A 27978-nucleotide genomic window follows, 5' to 3' on the forward strand; every position below is an offset into this window, starting at 1 on the left:
AAGGCATTTGGTATGCTTGTCTTTATTGGTCAGTGCATTGAATACTGGAGTTGGGAGGTCATTTTGCAAATTACAGGACATTGGTTAGGCCACTTTTGGAATATTGCATTCAATTCTGATCTTGCTACAGGAAGAATGTTGTGAAATTTGAAAGGGTTCAGGAAGGATTTACAAGATTGTTGCCAGGGTTGGAGGGATTGAGCTATAGGGAGAGGCTGACTAGACTGAGGCTATTTTTCCTGGAGCATTGGAGGCTGAAGTGTGACCTTATAAAGGTTTATAAAATCTTGAGAGGTATAGTTGGGTTGAATACCCAAGGTCTTTTCTCCTGGTTGGGGGGTCCACAACTGGAGAACACAGGTTTAAAGTGGGAGGAGAAAGATTTAAAAGGAACTTAGTGAATTTTGAGAAGATGTGTAGCTCAGGTTGAAGTTTTGGATGTAGGTTTGCTCGCTGAGCTAGAAGTTTCATTTCCAGACATTTCGTTACCCTACTAGGTAACATCTTCAGTGGGTTTCAGGCGAAGCAAGGTAGAAAATTCCTGCTTTCTATTTATATGTTTGGGTTTCTTTGTGTTGGTAATGTCATTTCCTGTGGTGATGTTATTTCCTATGGTGAAGTCACTTCCGGTTTATTTTCTTGGGGGTTGGAAGATGGGGTCTAACTTGATGTGTTTGTTGATAGAGTTCTGGTTGAAAACAGCAGCTAATGAACTTGAAAAACCCTATACAGACAACGAGCAAAACTAATGTCATTTACAAAATACCATGCAAGCACTGTAACAAACACCACATTGGACAAAAAGGCAGAAAATTAGCCACCAGGATACATGAACATCAACTAGCCACAAAAAGACATGACCCTCTCTCACTAGTATCTTCACATATGGATGAGGAAGGACACCACTTCAACTGGAACAATACATCCATCCTAGAACAAGACAAACAAAAACACACACGAGAATTCCTAGAAGTATGGCTCCTACCAGAACTCTATCAACAAACACATCGAGTTAGACCCCATCTACAGGAAATAACATCACCACAGGAAATGACATTACCAACCCAAAGAAACCCAAACATATAAATAGAAAGCAGGAATTTTTAGCATTGCTTCGCCTGAGACCCACTGAAGATGTTAGGTAGTGGGGTAACAAACATCTGGAAATGAACCTTCCAGCTCAGCGAGCAAACCTACATCCATTTAAAAAGGACCTAAGGGGCAACCTTTTCATATAGAGGGTGGAATAAGCTGCTAGAAGAAACAGTGAAGGCTGGTATAATTGAGTGTATGAATAGGAAGGGTTAGTGGGGTACGGGCCAAATGCTGGCAAATGGGACTGGATTAATTTAGGATATCTGGTTGGCATGGACAAGGTGGACTGAAGGATCTCTTTCCGTGCTGTGTAGCTCTATGACTCTTAGACAAAGGAAAGATTTCATGTGTTGTCATGTGTTTATTATCACATGTATCTTGTTACAAAATACAGTGAAAATATAGTGTCACCACTCTCTGACACCATCTTAAAATACTGAACAATAAACCAAGACATTGAACATAAAGGCTGAAAATTGAAGAAATAAAGAAAGTGTCCAACTTGATAGTCCTTCGTGTTAAATTTCCACCATGAGCCATCAGTCTGGTGGCCAGTACAATTTCTCTTCGCTTTGTCACCACCACAGGAACAAAGATTGTCACTCTTCAGCACCATCTCACCTCCACCTACACCCTTGCTGGACCTTGCCAATGCAAAAGCTCATATGGGCCCAAACTTGCCTCTGCCAGCAACTCCATGAATCTGCAATGGATGCCATCAAGAATCTAAACTCACCTCTGGCGCAGCAGCCATGAGTTGGTACAAGGACCGCCTCATCGATTCAGAGGCCGCTGCAAACCCAAACTCTCTCCAACGCTGCTGCTGTGAGTCTGCACCACTGTGCCCACTCGATTCCATACTGCTGGGTCCACTCACCACCGCTGAAGCTGCGACCAAGCTCTTCACCAAGAGATAAGTAAAATAAAATAAAAAAGAGAAAAAAAACTAGATAGAGAGCTTAGTGGCATGGTGTAAAGACAACAATCTCTCCCTCAATGTCAGTAAAATAAATGAACTGGTCACTGACTTCAGGAAAGAGTCAAGATTACAGTGGTGCTGGAAAAGCACAGCAGGTCTGGCAGCATCCGAGGAACAGAAAAATCGACGATTCAATTTTCCTGCTCCTTGGATGCTGCCTGACCTGCTGTGCTTTTCCAGCAGCACTCTAATCTTGACTCTAATCTCCAGCATCTGAAGTCCTCACTTTCACCTCGTTGATTTCAGGAAAGAGTGTGGCGAACTCGCCCCATGTATCAATGATGCTGAGGTGGAAGTGGTCAAGAGCATCAAGTTCCTTGGAGTAAATATCACCAACAATCTATTTTGGTCCATCCACAACAACACTACAGTTGAGAAAGTACTCCAATGCCTCTACGTGCTCAGAAGGCTAAGGAAATTTAGCAGTCTCTATAATGACTTACCAATTTATGTAGATGCACTATAGAAAGAATCCTATATAGATCCATTGCAGCTTGAAATGGTAACTGCTCCGCTGAAGACCACAAGAAATTACAGAGAGTTGTGAGCACAGCCCAGTCCATCACGCAAACCAGCCTTCCAACCATTGAGAAGAAAGTGAGGACTGCAGATGCTGGAGATCAGAGCTGAAAATGTGTTGCTGGAAAAGCGCAGCATGTCAGGCAGCATCCAAAGAGCAGGAGAATGGAGGTCCATTCTCCTGCTCTTTGGATGCTGCCTGACCTTCCAACCATTGACTCCGTCTGTACTTCCTGTTGCCTCAGGAAAGCAGCCAACATAATCAAAGAGCCCGCCCACTCCTCTTACCCTCTTCCATCGGGCATAAGATACAAAAGTTTGAAAACACGTACTAACAGATTTAAGAACAGCTTCGTTCCCGCTGTTATCAAACTTATGAACATACCTCTCAAATATGAGAGTTGGTCTTTCTCTGCTCCTTCTGTGCAGCTGTAACACTATATTCTGCATTCTGTTCTATTATCCTGATGTACTTCACTAAGGTATGATTTGTCTGGTTTGCATGCAAAATAATACTTTTTATGTGACAATAACAAAATCAAATAACAGCACCCCACAATGTTGAACTAACGAACACAGTTGATTACTGGTGATACTTAATAGAGAGAGAAAAAAAAGCAGACCCACGGGGACCTCCTTGTGCTGCAGTGGTAATGACCCTACCCCTGGACTGAAAGGCCTAGGTTTAAGTCCTGCCTACTCCAGAGGTGTGTACTCACATCCGTGAAAAGGTTAATTTGAAAGATAGGTTAAAAAAAGCAGACCCATGGGAGCCTTCTTGTGGTGTAGTTGTAGGATCCCTAAAAGTAAACTCCCACAGGACTGCCATCTCCAAAATAACAGCAATCCCACAGTACTGCCCTCCCCAATATAACAGCAGTCCCATAGTACTGCCCTCCCCAATATAACAACACTCACATGGTACTGCTCCCCATCAATATAGTAGCAATCCCACAGTACTGCTCCCTTTCAATATAACAGCACTACCACAGTACTAGGTAAAAACATTGACTGCAGATGCTGGAAACCAGATTTTGGATTAGTGGTGCTGGAAGAGCACAGCAGTTCAGACAGCATCCGAGGAGCAGCAAAATCAGTACTGCCCTCCCCAATATAACAGCACTACCACGGTACTGCCCTCCACAATATAACAGCACTCCCACAGTATTGATCCCCTTCAATATAACAGCAAAACCACAGTACTGCCCTCTCCAATATAACAGCACTCCCACTGTACTGCTCCCCTTCAATATTACAGCACTCCCACTGTACTGCCCTCCCCAGTATAACACCTCTCCCACAGGACTGCCCTTCCCAAAATAACAGCAGTCCCAAGGAATTGCTGTCCCCAATATAATAGCACTCCCACAGTACTGCCCTTCCCAATATAACAGCACTCCCACAGGATTGTCCTCCCCAATATGACAGTACCCCCATGGTACTGGCCTCCCCAGTATAACAGCACTCCCACAGTACTGCCCTCCCCAATATAACAGCAATCCCAAGGTACTGCCGTCCCCAATATAATAGCACTCCCATGGTACTGTTCCCCTTCAATGTAACAGCACTCCTACAGGACTTCCCTCCCCAATATAACAGCACTCCCACAGTACTGCCCTCCCAATATAACAGCACTCCCACTGTACTGCCCCCAATGTAACAGACTTGTACTGTAGTGCCCCCGATATAACAGCACTCCCACTATAGTGCCCCCAATATAACACTCCCACAATGCTGCCCTCCCCAATATAACGTAGACAGGCAGGAAACTGGAAGAATACTGCAAGCCAGGCAGCATTAGGAGGTGGAGAAGTCAACGTTTCGGATATAACTCTTCTTCAAGATTGGAGATGGTGGGGGGGGGGGGAGATTTGGAAGGGTTTTGGGTGGGCAGAGTGGCAGAATGGTGACATAGTGATAGATGAACACAGGTGGTGGGTAGGACCTGGTTGGTTGATGGGTGGGATGAATCTGGTTGGTAGCTAGAAGGAAGGTGGAATGGAAGGGAGGAGATGGGCTGGAAAGGGAGCCGGTAGATAGGTGGGAAGATTATTTGAAATTGGAGAACTCAATGTTGGGTCCTCCGGGCTGTAGGCTACCCAGACGGAAGATGAAGTGTTGTTCCTTCAATTTGCAGTCTGATTCACCCAGGCAATGAAGGAGGCCGAGGATAGACATGTCGGAGAGGTAGTGGGAAGGGGAATTGAAATGGGTGGTGCCTGGAAGGTCAGATCGGCCTTTATGGTCCCAGCTGAGACGCTTGGGGAAACATTCACTTACTTTATGTTTGGTCTCACCAATGTAGAGAAGACCAGATTGGAAGCTGGAAGATGTTCTTGGCGGTGGGGGGATTTGGAGTTGGCAGAAGTGTATGAGGATGATACTTTGGAAAGTGACAACAAGGAGGAGCCTGGCTTTATTATGTATGAGTGGGTTTGAGGTTTAAAGCAATGGGGTGAGAATGCAATGGAAGGCTTTCTGGGTGACAGGGGATGGGAAAAGAACATTGTTTAAAATAATTGGACATCTGGGCTGCTTGCTCATTAGCACAGATGTGACGGAGACAAAGGAATTGGGAAAACGTGATAGAGTTTTTGCAGGATATAGGGTGGGAGGAATTGTACTCCAGGTAGTTATGGGAATCTATGGGTTTATAGTAAATGTCAGTCGGTAAACTGTCACCAGAGATGGAAATGGAGAGGTGAAGAACGGGGAAGGAAAAGTCCAAGACAGACCAAGTGAATTTGAGGGCGGGTTGGAAGTCAATGAACTGCCACGGTTCAGCCTGGATGCAGGATGCAGCACCAATGCATCAATGTAATGGCAGAAGATTTGGGAAATAGTACTGTTGTACATACTGAAGAGGGACTGTTCAATGTAACCGACAAAGAAGTAGGCATAGCTAAGGCCCATGTAAGTGCCTATGGCCATCCCCTGGATTTGGAGAAAGTGGGAAGAACTGAAGGAAAATTATTGATGGCAAGGACTAATTCAGCGAGGCAGAGGACGGTAGTGGTGGGGGTGGGAACTGGATGGGTCTGTTGAAGAGGAAAAAATGGAGGGCCTGCAGGCCATTGTTGTGGGGTATGGACGTGTATGAGAACTGCTTGTCCATAGTGAAGATGAAATGCTGGGGCCAGATACTGGAAGGTTCCGAAGAGGAGGAGGGCATGGTTTGTTTCTCGGATGTAGGTGGGAAGGAAAGGATGGAGTTGAGATAGGAAGAAATGAGTTCGGTGGGATAGGAGCGTGCGGAAATGGTTGGGGTAGCTGGGCTTGTTGATCTTGGGGGCAGGTACAACTGGGCATTGTCGGGTTAGGGGTTTATGAGGTTCAAGGTGGTGAAGGGGAGATCACCAGTGGCAATGAGGTCATGGACGGTGTGGGAGATGATGGCTTGGTGGGCCAAGGTGGGGTCGTGGTCAAGGTCAAGGTAGGACATGGTGTCAGAGAATTGGTAATTGATATCTGCAACGTAGAGGTTCGTCCTCCAGACCACCACCCTGCCTTTGTCAACAGGTTTGGTAGTAAAACGGTGATTGATGTGAAGAGAGTGGTGAGTTGCTCGTTCAGAGGCGGGGAGGCTGGAGTGATTGAGGGGTTGTTGAGAAATCGAGGTGGTTGATGTCACGTCAGTAGTCAACAATAGAGAGATCTAGGGTAGGTAAGAGGCCACGGGGGGTTGTCCAAGAGGAAGCAGAAGGAAGCCAGGGAAGGGGTCCTCGGAGAGTGGTTGGGTGTCCTTATCAGAGAAAAAGGCACAGAGACAGAGGCGGCAGAAGAAGAGCTCCACATCATGGCAGGCATGGAACTCATTGAGGTGAGGGTGGAGGAACACGAACATAAGCCCTTTACTCAGGACAGACTGTTCGGCCTCAAAGAGTTTGAGGTTGGGTGGATGGTAAATATGCAGCAAGTTTCACGTGCGGGGTTTTGGGGGGATTCGACGAGGCTAAAGGAAGGGAGCGAAGAGCGAGAGCATGTAATGGGTGAGAGTTGGATGTGGTGTGGTGGGAATATGCGATGGGTGAGAGTTGGATGTATGTGTTGGGAGTACATGATGGTCGAGGGTTGGATGTGGTGTGCTGGGAGAATGTGATGGGTGAGGATTGGATGTAGTATGCTGGGAGCACGTGATGGGTGAGAGTTGGATGTGGTGTGGTGGGAGCATGTGATGAGTGAGGGTTGGATGTATGTGTTGGGAGTACGTGATGGTTGAGGGTTGGATGTGGTGTGCTTGGAGCATGTGATGGGTGAGGGTTGGATGTGGTGTGGTGGGAGCATGTGATAGGTGAGGTTTGGATGTGGTGTGGTGGTTTTTTTGTTGACCTACTGTGGATTCCAGCATTGGCATTTTTTTTGTCAGTTAATCTCGGACTCTTCCCACCTCTTTTCCTCTCCATTTCCATCTCTGGCAACAGTTTATGGACTGTCATTTACCATAAACTCACAAACTCCCATAACTACGTGGACTACACCTCCTCCCAGCCTTTATCCTGCAAAAACTCCATCCCATTTTTCCAATTCCTCTGCCTCTGTTGCATCTGCTCTGACAAGGAGATGTTTCATTCAAGCATCCCAGATGTCCATCTCTCTTAAACAACATTCTTTCCCCCCTTTATCATCCAGACAACTTTCCACTGCACCTCCTCCATTCTCCGCTCCATTGCTCTAAACCCCAAACCCCATCCAAACATAATAAAGACAGAATCCTCCTTGTCCTCACTTTCCAACCCCCCAGCCTCTGCATCCAATGTATTACTCTCAAACACTTCTGCAAACTCCAATGTACCCTCACTACCAAGAACATCGTCCCTTCCCCACACATCTCTGCCTTCTGCAAGGACCATTCCTTTCACCCTCCTTGGTTCACACCACACTCCCCACTAACCCCCCAAGCCCCTCCAGCACCTTCCCCTGCAACCCTAAAAGATGCAAAACCTGCTGGCACACCACCCCCTTCACCTCCATCCAGGACCCCAAGCAGTCCTACCAGGTGAGCCAGAGGTTCACCTGCATCTCCTCCAACCTAGTTTACTGCATTCGGTGCTCCTGATGTGGTCTTCTGTACATCGGTGAGACCAAACATGAAGTAAGGGAACATTTTGCTGAGCATCTCAGCCAGGACCAGTTGCGGCTGTACAGGACACTGGTTTGGCCACTGTTGGAATATTGCATACAATTCTGGTCTCCTTCCTATCGGAAAGATGTTCTGAAACCCAAAAGGGTTCAGAAAAGATTTACAAGGATGTTGCCTGGATTGGAGGATTTGAACTTTCGGGAGAGGTTGAATTGATTAGGGCTGTTTTCCCTGGAGCGTCGGAGGCTGAGGGGCGATGTTATAGAGGTTTATAAAATCATGAGGGGCATGGATAGGATCAATAGACAAAGTTTTTTCCCTGGGGTGGGGGAGTCCAGAACTAGAGGGCATAGGTTTAGGGTGAGAGGGGAAAGATATTAAAGAGACCTACGAGGCAACTATTTCACTCAGAGGGTGGTACGTGTATGGAATGAGCTGCCAGAGGATGTGGTGGAGGCTGGTACAATTGCAACATTTAAAAGGCATTTGGATGTGTATATGATTAGGAAGGGTTTGGAGGGATATGGGCCGGGTGCTGGCAGGTGGGACTAGATTGGGTTGGGATATCTGGTCAGCATGGACGAGTTGGACCGAAGGGTCTGTTTCTGTGCTGCACATCTCTATGACTCTATGACCATAGACCATGACCGGCCTGACCTCCCAGGCACCGCCCATTTCAATTCCCTTTCCCACTCCCTCTCTGACATGTCCATGCTCAGCCTCCTCTGTTGCCAGGGTGAATCAGACTGCAAATTGGAGGAACAACACCTTCCACCTGGGCAGTCTACAACTCAGAGGACTCAACATTGAGTTTTCCAATTTCAGATAACCTTCCCACCCATCCCCACTGGCTCCCTTTTCAGACCCGCCTCCTCCCTTCCATTCTGTCTACTGACCCTTCCTTCCAGATACCAACTGGATTCATCCATCCATCAACTAACTGCCTATGTTCACTGATCACGACATCAGCATGTTGCCTCTCTCACCAAACTATTCCCCCCCTCCTTTGTCTGCAACTTCACCTATCCCACCTCCAATCCTGAAGAAGGGTTATCCCCAAAATGTTGTCTTCTCCATCTCCTGATGCTGCCTGGCTTGCTCTGTTCTTCCAGCCTCCTGCCTGTCTACTTTACGTTCCAGCATCTGCAGTTTTTTTGATCCCAAAATCATAGTCTTCCCCATTATAACAACACTCCCACTGAACAGTCTTCCTCATTATAACAACACTCCCACTGTACTGTCTTCCCCATTATAACAGCACTCCCACTCTAGTCTTCTCCATTTTCACAGCACTCCCACTGTAGTCTTCCCTATTATAACAATATCGCCACTGTAGTCTTACCTATTATAACAACACTCCCTCTGTATTGTCTTCCCCATTATAACAGCACTCCCACTCTCCTCTTCCCCATTATAACAACATTCCCACTATAGTTTTACCTATTATAACAGCACTCCCATTGTACTGTCTTCCCTATTATAACAGCACTCCCACTGTACTGTCTTCCCCATAATAACAACACTCCCACTGAACAGTCTTCCCCATAATAACAGCACTCCCACTGTACAGTCTTCCCCATAATAACAGCACTCCCACTGAACAGTCTTCCCCATTATAACAACACTCCCACTGTACAGTCTTCCCCATTATAACAACACTCTCACTGTACTGTCTTCCCCATTATAACAGCACTCCCACTGAACAGTCTTCCCCATTATAACAGCACTCCCACTGAACAGTCTTCCCCATTATAACAGCACTCCCACTGAACAGTCTTCCCCATTATAACAGCACTCCCACTCTAGTCTTCCCCATTATAACAGCACTCCCACTGAACAGTCTTCCCCATTAAAACAATACTCCCACTGTACAGTCTTCCCCATAATAATAGCACTCCCATTGTACAGTCTTCCCCATTATAACAGCACTCCCACTGAACAGTCTTCCCCATTATAACAGCACTTCCATTGTACAGTCTTCCCCATTATAACTCCCACTGAACAGTCTTCTCCATTATAACAACACTCCCACTCTAGTCTTCTCCATTTTCACTGCACTACCACTGTAGTCTTCCCTATTATAACAATACCCCCACTATAGTCTTACCTATTGTAACAACACTCCCTCTGTACTGTCTTCCCCATTATAACAGCACTCCCACTCTCGTCTTCCCCATTATAACAACATTCCCACTGTATTTTTCCCTATTATAACAGCACTCCCACTGTACTGTCTTCCCCATTATAACAGCACTCCCACTGAACAGTCTTCCCCATTATAACAATACTCCCACTGTACAGTCTTCCCCATAATAACAGCACTCCCATTGTACAGTCTTCCCCATTATAACAACACTCCCACTGTACTGTCTTCCCCATTATAACAGCACTCCCACTGTACTGTCTTCCCCATCTTAAAGCACTCTCACTGTACTGTCTTCCCCATTATAACAGCACTCCCATTGTACAGTCCTCCTCATTATAACAGCACTCATATTGTAAGTCTTCCCCATTATAACATCACTCCCACTGTACAGTCTTCCCCATTATAACAACACTCCCACTGTACTGTCTTCCCCATTATAACTCCCACTGTACTGTCTTCCCCATTGTAACAACACCCGCACTGTACTGTCTTCCCCATTATAACAGCACTCGCACTGTACTGTTCCCCATTGTAACAACGCTCCCACTGTACAGTCTTCCCCATTGTAACAACAGCCGCACTGTACTGCTTCTCCGCTTTAGCATTCCTGTAGTATTGCTTCTTCACTGTCTGTGACAGTGTAACACTTAGACTGTGGATTATAGCCTCTGGAAGAGTCTTGAACCATGATGATGTAACACAAGTGATGTTGGCCATGAGAGCGTAGTGGGGTGCCCTGAGCATTTTTATCCACGTTCCCACTTGCAGTACGTGCCCCAGAGCAGATTCCCGGACTAGCTGGCTGTGTAGTGTTCATTCCGTTCCTTTTTTCTGCAGATTGCTAGCCGCTGTTATGTGTTTCGTAATGTGACATTTCCTCTTGTGAAATTCGCTGAGCCTTTCACGATTGGATTTCTGCATCTTATAAAGGAGTCATCTTTTTTGTTTGGGATTGATTCCTGCATATCTCCCGAGTTACCGAGTGAGCGAAGGCCAGGGGCAGGCATTGACATGTTTCTGTCTTCTTGTTGGAGGCTGAAACGTTTCGCTGGAAGTTTGCATTTTGTCGACAAAATATTGGATCATCCCTTGAAGAGGGTGCCCCTTTAAGATAATATGCACCTCGATTGGATGGTTTAAGTAAAACAAAGCCAATCCGTATACTTCTTATTGTGGAGTGTAGATGTGTTGATGAGTGTGGATAATAGGGTCTGTTTAAATGATCTCAGGTTTGCCCTTTTTTTGTCGGAGAGGAGTTGTTGAATGGGAAAATAATTTTGGATAAAGCACTAGTTGCGTTGAGTTATTCAGCACTGACCACGAAAAGTACAGCACACCAGGTATAAGTACTGTCAAAGTTGGCTTCTTAGTTCTAGATAGTTTGCTCCTTGCTAAATTTGCACCTTTCGTGGTAAAAAATAATGATTGTTGCCTTTCTTTGACAAGGTCATTAACCGGGGACTTAACCCCGTGATCAGAGCTGCTAGGAAGTATTTCTTTCTGTAAAAGATAGCAATTTAGAGCCCCCACCCGAAACCATTAAAATTGGAGGTCAATTGACAATGTCAAAAGTTTTTTTTTAAATATGTGAAATAATGTGGATACTGGAAATCTGAAGTACACTCAACATTTTCTACGTGCATGTTTGCAGCCTAAGTAACTGAAGTGGGGAGTGAATTGTTTGGGACGGTGACCAGCTATTGATCTTTCTTTTGTTCTGCAAGGTTTACAGAACCATGTTAATATTGATTAGGGATTTGTTATTCTTTAACTGAATGGGAGATTAATGTTAGAACGTAACTGAATAGCCTTCTGTTTTAAAGCTCTCAGATTCACTGGTTTAAAAACTATCCAGTTTATTTTATTTGTAAAGACTATAGTGGAGGGTGGGTGTGTTTGTTAAAATGATCGTAGCACAACAGAGAAGAATAAGTTCAGGAAACCAAGATGTGGAAATAATAGTTGGGGTAGATATAAAGGCAAGAAATCTCCTGTGGGAGTACTATCATTCACAACATGGTACTGTGGTGTACAAACAGTAAAATAATGAGAGCATATCAGAAAGTGATTAGTCATGAGGGTTCTCAGTCTTCATATTGAGCTAGAAAATGTAGGTGGAATGTTTGCCTTTATTAGCTGAGGCATTGAGTTTAACAGCAGTTATGCTGGAACTGATTGGTTAGGCCACAGAATATCACGTATGGTTCTAGAATCCACATTATAGGAGGGATGTGATTGCATTAGTGAGGACCCAAAGGAGATTTACTGGAACATTGCCTAGGCTGGAGAGTTTCAGTTATGAAGAGAGATTGATCCTCCTTGGAGCAGAAGAGACTGAGAGGGGATATGGGCTAGATTAGAGCGGTGCTGGAAAAATACAGCAGGTCAGGCCGCATCCGAGGAGCAAAAAAATCGATGTTTTGAGCAAAAGCTCTTTATCTTTCATTCCTGATGAAGGGCTTTTGCCTGAAACATCGACTTATTTTTTTTTCTCTGCTCCTCGGATGCTGCTTGACCTGCTGTGCTTTTCTGGCACCACTCCAATCTAGACTGATTTCCAGCGTCTGTAGTCCTCACTTTTGATTGAAATGTACAAGATTGAGGAGTAGACAAATCCTTTGCATGCAAGCATGAAGGATGAAATGCATCCCCTAGCATTCCTGTGATTTGAGTTTGTCTCTTCGTGCAGTGCCTCCAGCATCCACTGGAGGGTGAAGTTCTCACTTTTAATGTACATTAATCAAGTGTAATTGACTTTAAATTGTTTCAAATGTGGGAGGGTGTTGGTGTGGACGGGTGGGAAAGGGGCAATGGGATAGTGATGATAATGATGGGAGTTGCGACCAAACCCAACTCCCAAGTTAATACCTACCTTGGTTACGTTGAGTGACACTTCTCTTTGCTGCTTTTCAAGGAATCGGAGCTCCTTACCACACGATGCCGACACAAGAATTCAGAAACACCCTCTTCACCCACCTGCTGGTGGCCATGTTTGGAATGGGGTCTTGGGTTGCAGTGAACTCTCTATGGGTTGAGCTTCCAGTAATAACAAAGATTCTCCCTGAAGGTGAGGGTGACCAGATACGTTTCTTCATAACATCCCTTCTGGTGGTTTTGGGTATTTAGATTTAGAAGTTTCTGGATTGATTTTCCTGGATGCCTAAGTTTGTTTTTATTCATTTGTGCGGTGAGTGTGTAGCTGGCTCGACCAGCACTTATTGCTTATCCCAGAGGTCAATTGAGAGCTGTAGGCCTGAAGTCACAAGCAGTCCAGACTAAATGAGGACAGCAGTTTTTTTCCCTAAAGGACGTTAGTGAACCAGATGCAATTTTCTGACAAACTTTAATGGCTTTGTGGTTGTTCTTCAATCCTTTAATTTCAGATTTGTGTTGAATTCAGAATTCCACCGATTGCTTTGGAGTATGGACCTGGGCTCCCAGAACATTTATCTGGGTCTCGGGATTAACTGTCCAGCCGTTTTCCTTTCTTTTACACTAGCTGTGGCCAGCCCACTTTTTGAGTCAGTCCCTGAAGTGGGGGGGAGCTCCATTCCTTTGTGACATTCAAGTGTTTCTGCAATTATGCAATCTTCAACTTTTTTTAAAAAAAAATTTTTCTTGATGTGGGTGTCATTAGCCAGGTCAGCACTTATTGCCCATCCCTAAGTGTCCAGAGGGCAATGCAGGGTCAACCACATCACTGTGGGTCTGGAGTCACATGTAGGCCAGACCAGGTATAGATGACCTGTTTTCTTCCCTAAAGGGCATTAGTGAATCAGATGGGGTTTTCTGACCATTGACAAGGATTTCATGATCACCATTTGACTCTTAATTCTAAATTTTATATTATTGAATTCAAATACCACCATCTGCCATGGTGAGATTCAAACTCAGAACATTATCTGGGTCTCCCTGAATTAATACTTTAGCAGAAATACCTTAGGCCACTACCTCCCTTTTAAACAGAGTTACACTCTGCCTGGGTAGTGTAGATGTGTGCATAGAGCACAGTCATCCACATGTACTTGCAGTTGAAGAGCTTCCCATTTTGCTGTCTAGTCCTCTAAGGGATGCAGATTCCTATGAGGGAATCTGTCTCAGTCTTCAGTCTAGCAACAGAGAGATGATGTGCAAGTTAGGTAGATCGGCAGTGCCAAATTGTCTGTAGTATCCAGGGATGTGGAGGCTCAGTGGACTGGCCATGAAATGGAGAGTGACAGAAACAAGGTAGAGGGTGGGTCTGGGTGGGATGCTCTTTGGAGGGGTGGTGTGGACTTGATGGACCGAATGGCCTGCTTCCAAATTGTAATGATTCTGTGAAGTCTCGCTGTGCATTCCAGCAGCTAACTAACAAGGAAACCAACTGAAAGCAAAACCAAAGTCCTCTGGGTCTGTGTGAACCTGACCTCACCCACTCATTTTTTTTCTTCTTATTTTGAACAAACACCCAGGGAGAAACCCAAGCTAGTTACAAACTGCCTGCCAGGAGGAGACATTTTTCTGTACCACATGACAAAACCCCTGTGCAAGAGAGACAGGACTCACTTTAAAGGCACAGAATTGTCTCATTATACACTTTTTTTTACTAATCTGCCCTGCCATCTTCACTGATCTGTGGATAAGGACCCCAAGATTTCCCCTTGTTCCCCTCAGCTTCCCTAATGTCTTGTCATTCATTGAGTACTCCCTTGTCTTGTTTTTATTTTTCTCTCAAACTGCAACCCCTCACATTTATCAGGGTTAAATTCCATCTGCCACTGATCTGACCAATCTACTTGTATCTTCCTGTAACGTAACCTCTTCCTCCACACTGTCAATCACTGGGCCAAGCTTTTGAATCATTTGCAAACTCATTTATCACTTCCCTGCCCCCTTTCCAGCATTCTAATCTAATCATATGAATATCACAAACAATAAGGGACCAAGCATCTGTGGTACGACACTGCACAATGGGCTGCAGTCTCTCAAACAACCTTTATCACTACCCTCTGTCTCCTATCACTAAGTTGATCTGAATTGCCAGAAGTGCTTCCTGCTGCGGCAGTACCTACACCTGCCTGTGAAATGCTTTTAGTGCCCTGAGTTAAAGGTGTGATAGAAATTTGTTTTTAAACATAAAAACATGGGCATGGGTCCATTTGACTGGTGGAGTCTGCTCTGCCACTCAACATAATATGGTTGATCAATGAATCCTTACCTTCCCTCCCTGCCTCCTCCCCTCCCTTCCCCAAACACAATGTTGTTTTGGCCTTAACCACTTTCTGTGGTAGTGAATTCCAGAGGCTTAACACAGTGAAGACATTTCTCCTCTTGTCGTTTTTTAATATAGAAGTTCACCCCATTCCTTAAACCATAACTCCTAGTTCTGGACTCTTTCTCACCCTCCGTCCCCATTGGTAACTTTCTTCCTGTGTGGCCCTGTTAGAATTCCCTACGCTTCTGTGAGATCCTCCCTTCATTCTTCTAAATTTGTGAATAAAGTCCTAACCAACTTGCTCAATCTCTGATAATCTCCTCCATCCTCCTGCCATCCCAGCAATCAGTCTGGTCAAGTGATCAAACTGGAGGAGATTCTCCATGTTCTTGTCCTTCTGTATTGGAGCCATGTTAAATTAGTTAATTATGTAATCAGCACAGCTTCCCATCTCTGACCATAAAACATTTTCTTTGTGCATTTCGTAGAGTAGAAAGACCAAAATGTTGTTGTATAGTAAACTGTCCAGATACTGTTTATTATTCTGGCTGGGTTAACCCCTTCCTGTATCTGATCAGTAAGTTCACATGATAAATATTGAGGATGGCTTTAGATTACAGGAGGGTATAGATGGCCTGGGAAGGAAAGAAATATGATAAACAGTAGGACTCTAGGAAGAGGAGAAAGTGAGGACTGCAGATGCTGTAAATCAGAGCTGAAAATGTGTTGCTGGAAAAGTGCAGCAGGTCAGGCAGCATCCAAGGAACAGGAGAAGGGCTTATACACGAAACGTCGAATCTCCTGTTCCTTGGATGCTACCTGACGGACTCTAGGAAGAACCATGAATCAAAGGTACCTGGGATATATATGTACGTGAGTCTCAAGGTAGCAAGACAGGAGATAAGGTGGTTAAGAAGGCATTTGGATACTTACCTTTATTAGACGAGGCAGGGAGGTTAGGCTGGACCTGTGTAAAATATCGGTTAGGCCTTAGCTAGAACTGAAAATGTGTTGCTGGTCAAAGCACAGCAGGCCAGGCAGCATCTCAGGAATAGGGAATTCGACGTTTCGAGCATAAGTCGAATTCCCTATTCCTGAGATGCTGCCTGGCCTGCTGTGCTTTGACCAGCAACACATTTTCAGCTGTGATCTCCAGCATCTGCAGACCTCATTTTTTACCCTTGGCTAGAACAGTCTACTCTTCTGTAATCTAGGGATATGATTGCATTGGAAAGGGTGCAGAAGACATTTACCAGGATGTTGCCTTGGCTAGAGAAACTGAATAGTCTGTGGTTGTTTTCCCTTAGAGCAGAGGGGACATGGTTGAGATGTGTAAAATTGAGGGGCATGGACAGGAAGAGGCTTTTTGTTTCCCCTGGTGAGGTGATTAATGACCGGGGGCATGGATTTAAGGGGCAGAAGGTTATAGAGGGTATGTGAGCAAGTAAGTTTCACCCAGAGAGTGGTGGGAATCTGGACCTCACGGTCTGTCAGAGTGATAAAGGCAGAAATCCTCCTAACATTGCAAGTGTCCATCTAAATCCTTCTTCAGTGTCAAGGCATGTGAGGCTAAATCCCAAATGCTGGAAAATGGGATTAGAATTCTTGATTAGTGTACATTCAGTGTGCTGTAGACCTCCATGACTACCTCCACTGATGTTAGTCCAGTTCCATCTATCTCTAAATTGCACAGTGCTGAAAGAGACCATTTGACCTGTCATTCCTGAGTTCTTGTGCAGCTGTCATGTTGTGCAGCCAGCTCTCAAGATCTAAATGGAAAGAAAAAGACCTGAACTGATCCTAGAGTGATTGGTTCCTTGTGGAACAAAAATGGTTAGGAGATGACTATGCTTTGGGTTTCTTTTTACAATTATTGCTAATAGGTGAAATTTGGAAGCAGTCTGATTCGTAACTTTGCTGTCAACATGAAAACGGTTGGAGTTACGGAAAGTGGAGGAGGCTGTGAAAGGAGACAGCAAGGTATGGCTTAGCTGGAAAGTGGGGCAGAGAAATGTTACTTGGAGTTTAATTTAGACAAGTGAGGTGATGCTTTTTGGGAGGTCAAATGTAAGAGGAAAATATATAGTTAATGGCAGGACCCTTAGGAGCATTGATATCCAGTGGGATCCTGGATGTAAGTCTATAGCTCCCTGAAAGTGGCAATGCTAGTGGAATAAGGTGTTAAAGGAGGCCTGCAGTATACTTGGCTTCATCGGTCAGAGCATTAAGTATAAAAATTGGTATATAAAACTATACAGAGGAACCTCAATTATCCAAAGGACTTGGCAAGGAATATTTCCTTTCATTAATCGAATGCCAGGTAGTACAGTTTAGCCGAGCATTGGGACTTTGGGATCTTGCTGGATAATCTGATATTCAGATAATTGAGGTTCCTCTGTAGTTAGGCCACATTTGGAACAATGTGTGCAGTTCTAGTCACCACTAGGGGGCATAGGTTTATGGTGAGAAGAAATGTTTTTAAAGCAGATTTGCAAGGCCAATTTTATTTGGAGAGGGTGCTAAGTGTCTGGAATATGCTACTAGGGAGGTGGCAGAAGCAGATATGATAGTAATGCTTAAGAGGCATTTAGACAGACAGAGGGACATGGACCAAGTGCAGTCAAATGGGATTCGTTGAAAGTTGCATCATGATCAGTACAAAGACAATGGGCCAAAGGGCCTGTTCTGTACTGTCCCATATCTGTAATCTTGCAGGGTTGTAGTTAGAGGGGAATTGAACTTTGCCAACATTAACTGGGAGCACCTTTTTGGTGTGAAAGAATTAGACTGGGTGGAATTAAGTTAAAAATCTCACAACACCAAGTTATCGTCCAACAGGTTTAATTGGAAGCACTAGCTTTCAGAGCGACACTCCACTATCACCTGATGAAGGAGCGTCGCTCCAAAAGGTGGTGTGCTTCCAATTAAACCTGTTGGACTATAACCTGGTGTTGTGTGATTTGTAACTTTGTACACTCCAGTCCAACACCGGCATCTCCCAATCATGGAATTATTAATGCATCCAGGAGAACTTTGTGCTAGTATGTAAATAGCCCAACTCTAGCAGTGCTTGGGAATGAAGCTGGTCAGGTGTCAGTGGGTGGGCATTTTGGGAATGGTGACTAACTCCATAAGTTTCAAAGTCCACGTGGAAAGGGATAATGATAGTGCTGAAGTTAACCCTCTTAAACTGGGGAGTGCCAATTTCAATGTCATTAGACAGAATCTGGTAAATACAGACTAGAAGCAGCTGTTTGCAGGTAAGGCTATGTTTTGAAAGTAGTGTGCTAAGAGGAACATGCTGGGTCTGAACTCTTACCAGCAACAGCAGCAAGTCTAGGGAACCCTAGATGCCAAAAGTTTCTCTTACAAACAAAAGGAAGCATATGTCATATTAAATACAGCCTATTTAAAAATAGGTGAGACCCTTAAAGTACAGAGAACTTTGTTTTTTTTTCCACTTTTTAAAAAAAAAAACGAAATTATGAAGGAAAGAGGTGCCACAATATATTTGACAGAGGATTAAAAGAAACCCCAAGGCATTTTGTAAGTATACTAAGAATGAATACTACCAGATTGAGTGGGGCCCATAAGTGACCAAAAGGGTGATCTGTGCATGGACCCATTTGATGTAGGTGAGTTATGAGCATGAGGGTGCTGTACTGTTCTTTACTGCCTGGGATGAAGAGTCTTTTGAGGAGAGTCTGGACAGAATGGGTTTTTTTTTCCCTGGAGCAGAGGAGGCTGAGGGGGGAAACTGAGATATACAAAATTGACAGACCTACACTGCGTAGATCATGAGAACCTCTTTCCCATTTGAAGATGTATCTAAGATCAGAGGGCACAAGTATAAGGTGAAGACCAAGTAATTTAGATGAGATCTGAGAAAAAAATATTTCATGTGGGATGGTAGAAATGTGGGAAATCTTGCTAAGAGGGTGTGGAGGTGGATACTCGTACACTTTAAGAAGCATCGAGATGAATAGGGCACATTAGGATATGGGCCAAGTGTAGGTAAATGGGATTAGTGTAGTTTGGGGTTTGTTGGGCAGAAGGGCCTGTTCTCTGTTTTGTCTTTATGACTCATCTTTTTGTATTCTTTCTTTCTGTTCCCTAGCGTGGAATCTGCCAGCCTATTTGACAGTACTGATTGCCTTTTCAAATGTTGGCCCCCTATTGGTCACCCTTGCTCACCGGTTCTCCCCAGGCCTGCTGAATGAAAGTTGTCTTATATACTCCATCCAAGCACTCGGTGTGATCGCCTCTGTTGCTTTAGCGCTCACCTGGGATCGGATTGTGCTGATTGGCGGGGAGCAGCACAGTGTTGCTTTCTTGACCCTGGCCTTTGCTCTAGCCTTTGTCTGCTGCACCTCCAATGTCACTTTCCTGCCCTTCATGTTCCGCCTATCATCTAAATACATCAAGACCTTCTTTGTAGGCCAGGGCTTCAGTGCTTTCTTCCCATGTGTGGCAGCCCTAGTGCAGGGTGTTGGCCAGCTGGAATGTCGCAACAGCTCGGCTGTCAATGGCTCCCAATCTCTTCAACCACACTACCTTGAGGAGAACTTCACAGCTAGTACCTTTTTCTGGCTTTTAATGGGGCTAATGTCTATCTCCCTCTTGTCCTTTGCTGGACTGGCCCGAAAAAGCAACAGCAAACCGCACACGATGCACGACGGCAAGGAATCGTGCCAACTGAATACGGAGAGTGAGCCAACCCCCAAAACTCCAGCTCCATTCTGCACTACCCGTAATGTCTACCTGCTTATCTTGCTGGCTGTCTCCAATGCTCTGACCAATGGGGTGCTGCCATCAATCCAGACGTACTCCTGCCTGCCCTATGGGAGCACCACCTTCCACCTGGCAGTGGTGCTTGGGAATCTTGCCAATCCATTGGCCTGCTTCATTGCCATGTTTGTGCAATCAAGGTGAGATCATCTTTCTTCTATTTTTTAAAATTACTATTATATCTGCTTCCTACAGAACTTCAGGTAGTGCTTTCTAAATCACAACATGCTGCATTCTATTGTCATTATGATGATCTGGTGTTTTAAGTGCTTTTATCTCCATTATCAAGTTTCATGCAATTCCCCCTATCACAGCTATTCATGATTCTGAAAAATCTCTTCAATTACTTGTTATTTGACCAGGAAAGAACAGCCTCCTCTCCACATTCTCATTGCAAAATTATACAGCATGGAAAAGGTGCTTTGAGTCATTGACTGTACTAGCAAAGCTACACTAAACCTGAACTAATTCCACTTTCCAGCAGTCTACATGTAGTCTTGAATGTTATAATGACATTTCAAGTGCTCATCCAAGTATTTCTTAAGGTTGAGATTTCCTACTTCAGCCACCCTCCCAGGCAGTGCATTCCAGATCCCCGGCACCCTCTAGATGAAGAAAATGTTTTCCTCCAATCCTCTCTAAAGCATATATGGAGTGTTGAGTTCAGTTCTGGGCACCTGTATTTCAGTAAGGATGTTAAAGCCCTGGAGAGAGCTTTTTAGAAAGGAGATTTACTAGAATTAAATCTGGAATAAGGTGAAAAGATTAGAGATTGGGCTTATTCTCCTTGGAGCAAAGGAGATTAAGAGGTGACCTTTATTGAGGTGCTCAGAATCACGAATAATTTGACAGGATAAAAAAGATTTTCTGTTTCTACTAGTTGGCTTGTCAGTAACTCGGGGTAATTATTTCAAGATTGTCAGCAAGAGTTAGGGGTGAAATAAGGAAAACTTTACTCAGTTGTTAGGATTTGGAATGCACTACTGGGAGAGTGGTACAAGTGGATTCCATAAGAGGAGGTTTCAGAAGACAGCTACACATACTTTTTGAAAGGGATGAATTTAGAGGGCTACAGAGAGAGCTGGAGAATGGGCCTAGCTGGGTAGCTGTTTTGGGAGCCAGTACAAACATGATGGGATGAATGCCCATGTTCTGTACATAAAATTGTATGACAAACCTTCTGCCTTTTATTTTAAAATTGTTCCTTTGTTATTGACCCTTTGCCTAACAGGAACAGCTGCTCTTTGTTCACCCTGTCCATGTCCCAATAATCTTTTTACATTTCTTTCAGGCTTCCCCCTGCCCCCACCTCCACTTTCCCTGCTCCAAAAAACAACCTGAGCTTATCCAGCCTCTCTTCATAGCTAACTGCTCCATCCCAGACAGCACCCTAGTGAAACACCTCTGCACTCTTCCAGTGCAATCCTATCCTTCCTATAGTGTGGGGACCAGAATTGCACACAGTACTACATAAGTAGCCGAGCCAGAGTTTTCTGTACAGCTCCCACGTAAGAGGAGGGAAGTTATAACCTCTGTCACATCTGATAAAGCCAAGCAACTCATATGCTGCCTTAGCTACCCTCTTAACTTTTTAGTTAATTCCTGTTTCCTCCTGATAAATTGGCAGCATTCTCCAGTTTACCATGATTAAATTTAACCCTCTGCAGCTCAGAAACCATTCCCTTACCTTGTCTTTCCTTTGCTCATCTATCTCTTTGACCCTTACTCCCATGACCCCCTTTTTTCCTTTGTCACTAATATCAATGCTACAGCAGAATATCCATGTTTAATCTATTCTATGCTGTTTAATTGTGTGCAGGTCCAGTGTTGGACTTGGTGTCCTGGCATTTCTAGGATTACTGTGTGGAGTCTACATTTTGACATTGGCGGCATTCAGTCCATGCCCCCTGCTGCTGGGGAGTTCAATGGGTGTTGTTTTAGTGGTGAGTATAGCAAAGGAAAAAAAGACTACGCTCTGGGATCCCATTCAGGCTATTGTGTAAACCACTAACAGGATCTATGGAAATGTTTTATTGCATAACAATAGGCAACTGGGCTCCGTCTATATTTCTCAAACCTCCTTGACTAACCTAAACAATATACCATTTTATTTTATTGAGACACTTTGAGGGAAAGCTCAATTAAACACATCTATTACGGAGCCTGTCCCCGTTGCTCAGAAGGGAAGGGCGGAGAAAGGTAGAGCGATAGTTATTGGGGACTCAATAGTGAGGGACACAGGTGGTTTTGCAGGGGCGACAAAGACTCACAGGTATGTTGCCTCCCAGGTGCAAGGGTACGTGATGTCTCTGATCTTGTTTTCCGGGTCCTTAAAGGGGGAGGGGGAGCAGCCCCAGGTTGTGGTCCACATAGGTAGGAAGAGGGGTGAGGCTGTTAGGCAGGCTTTCAGGGAGCTAGGTTGGAAGCTCAGCTAGAACAAACAGAGTTGTTGTCTCTGGTTTGTTACCCATGCCACGTGATAGAGAGTCGAGAAATAGGGAGAGAGAATAGTTAAATGCGTGGCTACAGGGATGGTGCAGGAGGGAGGGATTCCGGTTTCTGGACAACTGGGGTTCTTTCTGGGGAAGGTGGGACCTCTATAAACAGGATGGTCTCCACCTGAACCTGAGGGGCACCAGCATCCTTGGGGGGAGGTTTGCTAGTGCTCTTTGGGAGGGTTTAAACTAACTCTGCAGGGGCATGGGAACCTGGACTGTAGCTTTAGGGTGCAGGACCTGGAGTGTAGGGAAGTTAGGAACATGGCATCAATCTCGAAGGAGGGGGCCTGTAAACAGGAAGGTGGCTTGAAGTGTGTATACTTCAATGCCAGAAGTATACGAAATAAGGTAGGTGAACTTGCAGTGTGGGTTGGTACCTGGGACTTCGATGTTGTGGCCATTACAGAGACATGGGTAGAACAGGGACAGGAATGGCTATTGCAGGTTCCAGGGTTTAAATGTTTTAGTAGGGTCAGAGGGGGGGATAAAAGATGGGGAGGTGTGGCATTGCTTGTCAAGGATAGTATTACAGCGGTGGAAAGGACGATAGAGGAATACTTGCCATCTGAGGTAGTTTGGGCTGAGGTTAGAAATAGGAAAGGTGAGGTCACCCTGTTAGGAGTTTTCTACAGGCCTCCTAATAGTCCAACAGACATAGAGGAAAGTATTGTGAAGATGATTCAGGAGAAGAGTGAAAGTAGTAGGGTGGTTGTTATGGGGGACTTTAACTTCCCAGATATTGACTGGGAAAGCTATAGCTCGAGTACGTTAGATGGGTCGGTGTTTGTCCAATGTGTGCAGGAGGGTTTCCTGACACAATATGTAGACAGGCCAACAAGAGGTGAGGCCATACTGGATTTGGTTCTAGGTAATGAACCAGGCCAGGTGTTAGACTTGGAAGTAGGTGAGCACTTCGGGGACAGTGACCACAACTCGGTGACTTTTACTCCAGTGATGGAGAGAGATAAGTGTGCACTACAGGGCAAGAGTTATAGCTGGGGGCAGGGAAATTATGATGCAGTGAGGCATGACTTAGGATGTGTGGATTGGAAAAATAGGCTTCAAGGGAAGGACACAAATGATATGTGGAGCTTGTTCAAGGGGCAGCTATTGGGTGTCCTTGATAAGTGTGTACCTGTCAGGCAGGGAGGAAAGGGTCTTGTGAGGGAGCCGTGGTTTAATAAGGAATTGGAATCCCTTGTAAAAGGGAAGAGGGCGGCCCATGTAAAGATGAGGCGTGAAGGTTCAATTGGGGCGATTGAGAGTTACAAGGTAGCCAGAAAGGATCTAAAGAGAAAGCTAAGAGCAGTGAGAAAGGGACATGTAAAGTCCTTGGTTGGTAGGATTAGGGAAAACCCTAAGGCTTTCTATAGGTATGTCAGGAATAAAAGGATGACTAGGGTAGGAATAGGTCCCGGGATAGTAGTGGGAAGTTGTGCGTGGGGGCGGAGGAGATTGGAGAGACACTAAATCAATACTTTTCGTCAGTATTCACTCAGGAACAGGACATTGTTGCTGATGTGAATATTGAGTCACAAGTGATTAGAATGGATGGCTTTGAGGTATGTAGGGAAGAGGTCCAGGGAATACTGGAAAGGGTGAAAATAGATAAGTCCCCTGGGCCTGATGGCGTTTATCCTAGGATCCTCTGGGAAGGTAGGGAGGAGATAGCGGAGCCTTTGGCCTTGATTTTTATGTCCTCATTGTCTACAGGAATAGTGCCAGAAGACTGGAGGATAGTGGATGTGGTCCCCTTGTTCAAGAAGGGGAGTAGGGATAGCCCTAGTAACTATAGGCCAGTGAGTCTCACTTCTGTTGTGGGCAAAGTCTTAGAATTGTAAGGGATAGGATTTATGAACATCTGGATAGGAATAATGTGATCAAGGATAGTCAGCATGGTTTTGTGAAGGGCAGGTCGTGCCTCACAAACCTTATTGAATTCTTTGAGAAGGTGACCAAGGAAGTGGACGAGGGTAAAGCAGTAGATGTGGTGTATATGGATTTTAGCAAGGCGTTCGATAAGGTACCCCATGGTAGGCTACTGCAAAAATTACGGAGGTATGGCATTGAGGGTGCATTAGAGGTTTGGATTAGGAATTGGCTGGCTGGGAGGAGACAGAGGGTAGTAGTTGATGGTAAAGGTTCATCTTGGAGTGCAGTTACTAGCGGTGTTCCACAAGGATCTGTTTTGGGAGCATTGCTGTTTGTCATTTTTATAAATGACCTAGAGGAGGGGCTTGAAGGCTGGGTGAGCAAGTTTGGGGATGATACGAAAGTCAGTGGAGTGGTGGACAGCAAAGAAGGATGTGGCAGGTTACAGCGGGATATAGATAAGTTGCAGAGTTGGGCAGAAAGGTGACAAATGGAGTTCAATGTAGCTAAGTGTGAGGTCATTCACTTTGGTAGGAGTAACAAGAAGATGGAGTATTGGGCAAATGGTAGGCTACTTGGTAGTGTGGATGAGCAGAGGGATCTTGGTGTCCATGTACACAGATCTCTGAAAGGTGCCACCCAGGTAAATAGTGCTGTGAAGAAGGCATATGGTGTACTGGGCTTTATTGGTAGAGGAATTGAGTTCCGGAGTCCTGAGGTCATGTTGCAGTTGTATAAGACTCTGGTGCAGCCTCATCTGGAGTATTGTGTGCAGTTTTGGTCGCCATACTATAGGAAGGATGTGGAGGCACTGGAATGGGTGCAGAGGAGGTTTACCAGGATGTTGCCTGGCATGGTAGGAAGATCGTATGAGAAAAGGCTGAGGCACTTGGGGCTGTTTTCATTGGAGAAAAGAAGGTTTAGGGGTGACTTGATAGAGGTGTACAAGATGATTAGGGGTTTAGATAGGGTTGACAGTGAGAACCTTTTTTCCGCGTATGGAGTCAGCTGTTACTAGGGGACACAGCTTTAAATTAAGGGGAGGTTGGTATAGGACAGATCTTAGGGGTAGATTCTTTACTCAGCGGGTTGAGAGTTCATGGAATGCCCTGCCAGTATCAGTGGTGGACTCTCCCTCTTTATGGTCATTTAAGCGGGCATTGGATAAGCATATGGAGGTTATTGGGCTAGTGTAGGTTAGGTAGGCTTCGGTCGGCGCAACATCGAGGGCCGAAGGGCCTGTACGGCGCTGTATTTTTCTATGTTCTATATTTAATTAAAATGAAACAAAGGTTGGTTTATGGAGATCTGGAACAAAGTGCAGGAGAAACTTCAGTCTGGCAGTATTTATGGAGCGAAACAATTTGTCTCAAGTGCAGTGAGCTGTCTCCATTATTGTGGAATAATGATGCTGTGGTGGTAATGTCACTGGATATATAGTCCAAAGGTTCGGGATCGTGATCCAGGGCATGGGTTCAAATTCCACCACTTGGGCATTTTGTTTTTTATTCAGTTTATGAACCTGGAATGTGCAACTGGTCTCCGTGATGGTGGTGGTGATTGTAACTGGATTGTCATCAAAACCCTCCTTTCCTAAAGGGAAGGACATTTACCATCTCTGCCCAATCTGGCCTGCACATAACTCCAGCCCCACAGCAATATGGTTGGATCATAACCACCCTCTGAAATGATCCAGCAAGCCACTTTGTCACAAGGGCAGTTGAGAATGGGGAACAAATGCTGGCCATGTCAGTAATGCTGACAATGCATGAAAAATAAGAAAAACTTCTGGAAGTTTCTCCTTTTAATTTGCTACTAGTTTTATTAGTCTTTATCGTCCCTAGGCCTCTCTGCAAGGGAAAGTGTATTTTTGATCTGTGATATACCGGTCTAACCATAACACTGGTCATCCCTCTGACATTCCAATCGGCTTTACAGCCAGTGAAATGCTTTCAAAATATACTCCCAGGAAATGTAGTGGCTAAGCTGCACAATGAGAGAAGTGGCTAGTTTGTGACTTTTAGCTGAGGGATTCATATTGGTCAGTGTACTAAGAGGATCAGATTTGGGGGCATGTTGTTGTGGGTTGGTCAAATTGGTGTGTGGCTATGGCACTGCCTAATCTGCCATCTTTGTGGTTCTTCTCCAGGTGAGTGCATGGATGCTCTTTACTGGCTTGTTCTCCTACGTGAAAGTGGTAATTGGCAGCATCCTCCATGAGGTGGGTCACCTGGCCCTGGTCTGGTGCGGAGCATCCATTCAGGTCGGCTCACTGATCGGTGCCTTAGTCATGTTCCCTTTGGTTAGTGTCTACCAGCTCTTCACATCAGGGCAGGCATGTGTGGATACCTGTGGGCAGTGACTGGCAGAGGGACATCTCATCAGACTGAACCTGGAGGAAGCCTCCAAATCACAGCAAAGACTAATTGCCTATGCAAAGGAGCCTCGAATCCATTGTGCTCGACAATGGATAATCAGAGGGTTTAAACCTTATTGGAAGGTGCTTCATCTTTGTGCAATTGGGCCTGGATTTCTATCACCTGTTCCATATTTCACGTGTTCAAAATTTCATCTCTGTTCTCCATCTTTTCTCCTTCCTCGTCCATGATCGGCACTTCTTTTTAAAAAAAAAATTATTTTCTCCAATCCACCTGTGGGTTAATCACCATTTAAAGATGGAAGACCTGAGATTGACTGACTCCATATTGAGGTAGCAGGGACTAGAAGGGATACTGGCACTCTCAATTGCCCATAGAAAGGAGCCAGTCAGTATTTTAAATGCAAACCTAGAGATTATTATTACTATGTTTTGTTCTTCTCGATGCAATTTTAACTTCTCACTATATTTTTTTTTATCTTGATAAACAGTCACCTGTTTATGCTGCTTGAGATTTCTTTCTTTCAAAGAAGAAACTGGGACAAAGTAAGGTTTCTCAAGAGAATGTTGCAGTATAAAAATGTCAGTGTTTGAAGCCTTTGTCCCTTACATTAGCAGCTCCTCAGCTGGGCTTCATTTGCCCAGGGCAGGGGTTGCTGCTATTGCCTCTGTTGGCTTCACCTTTTATACCCCCTCTTCCATTTCCATATGTAACTTGCTGAGAGCAAATTGCAAAATCATGTTATGCACTCCACGGTCCATTAATTTCTTCAGAAACCTGGGAGCAACAGTACCTTGGTGTGTTAGTAATATCAGGTGAATAAAGGGATGGTTTATAGGATTGGGGAAAGAAACAATAACTTAAAGTCTTCATGTTCTTCATTTTCTCTTCCTGAGGGGAGTATGGACCACTTTTTTAAAAAATAAATATACTTATTTCTCAGTTGTAGTCCCTTTTTTAGCTTTGGTATGTCCATTAAGTGTTTGAACACTTCGTACCTCTAGCCGGTTGCTAAAGTGACCGGGTTCTTGATTCTGAAAGGTTTAAGCGACAATTGGATAGGTGCTTAAGCTAGGACAAATGTTCGGCACAACATCGTGGACCGAAGGGCCGGTTCTGCGTTGTATTGTTCTATGTATCTGCTGAGATCCTCTTACTGCTTACTCTACCTTCTGAGCTTCCAGTATCCATGGTGTTTTAATTTTCATTGCCTTTTGAGACTGAGTAAATTTGAAGACTAGGATTATTATCCTCCTCTAGTGAAACAATCTGAGCACTTTTTTTTGATGAGTCTAATTGCTCATGTTTATTTTCACAAACACAAAGGTTGGAGAAACTCCGCAGGTCTGACAACCTCTAGCAAGAGACTGGATTTGAAACGTTAACTCAATGTGATGCTTCAAGACTGAAAGATGTTAGTGACTTTTTT

At 44.7% G+C, this 27978-nt stretch overlaps 1 protein-coding gene across 1 annotated transcript; it reads left to right on the top strand.

The window, feature by feature from the left end:
* The first annotated feature begins 10972 nt into the window (after positions 1 to 10972).
* Positions 10973 to 27491, top strand: slc52a2 (solute carrier family 52 member 2). Its single transcript, XM_060825235.1, has 5 exons — positions 10973 to 11159; positions 12734 to 12886; positions 19131 to 19941; positions 21621 to 21744; positions 26321 to 27491. The coding sequence occupies exons 2-5, from the start codon at positions 12757 to 12759 to the stop codon at positions 26531 to 26533; spliced, it is 1278 nt and encodes a 425-aa protein (XP_060681218.1). The 5' UTR covers positions 10973 to 11159; positions 12734 to 12756; the 3' UTR covers positions 26534 to 27491.
* Positions 27492 to 27978: the final 487 nt, after the last annotated feature.

This window comes from Hemiscyllium ocellatum, chromosome 5 (genome assembly GCF_020745735.1).
Source record: "Hemiscyllium ocellatum isolate sHemOce1 chromosome 5, sHemOce1.pat.X.cur, whole genome shotgun sequence".
NCBI classification, from domain to species: Eukaryota; Metazoa; Chordata; class Chondrichthyes; order Orectolobiformes; family Hemiscylliidae; genus Hemiscyllium; species Hemiscyllium ocellatum.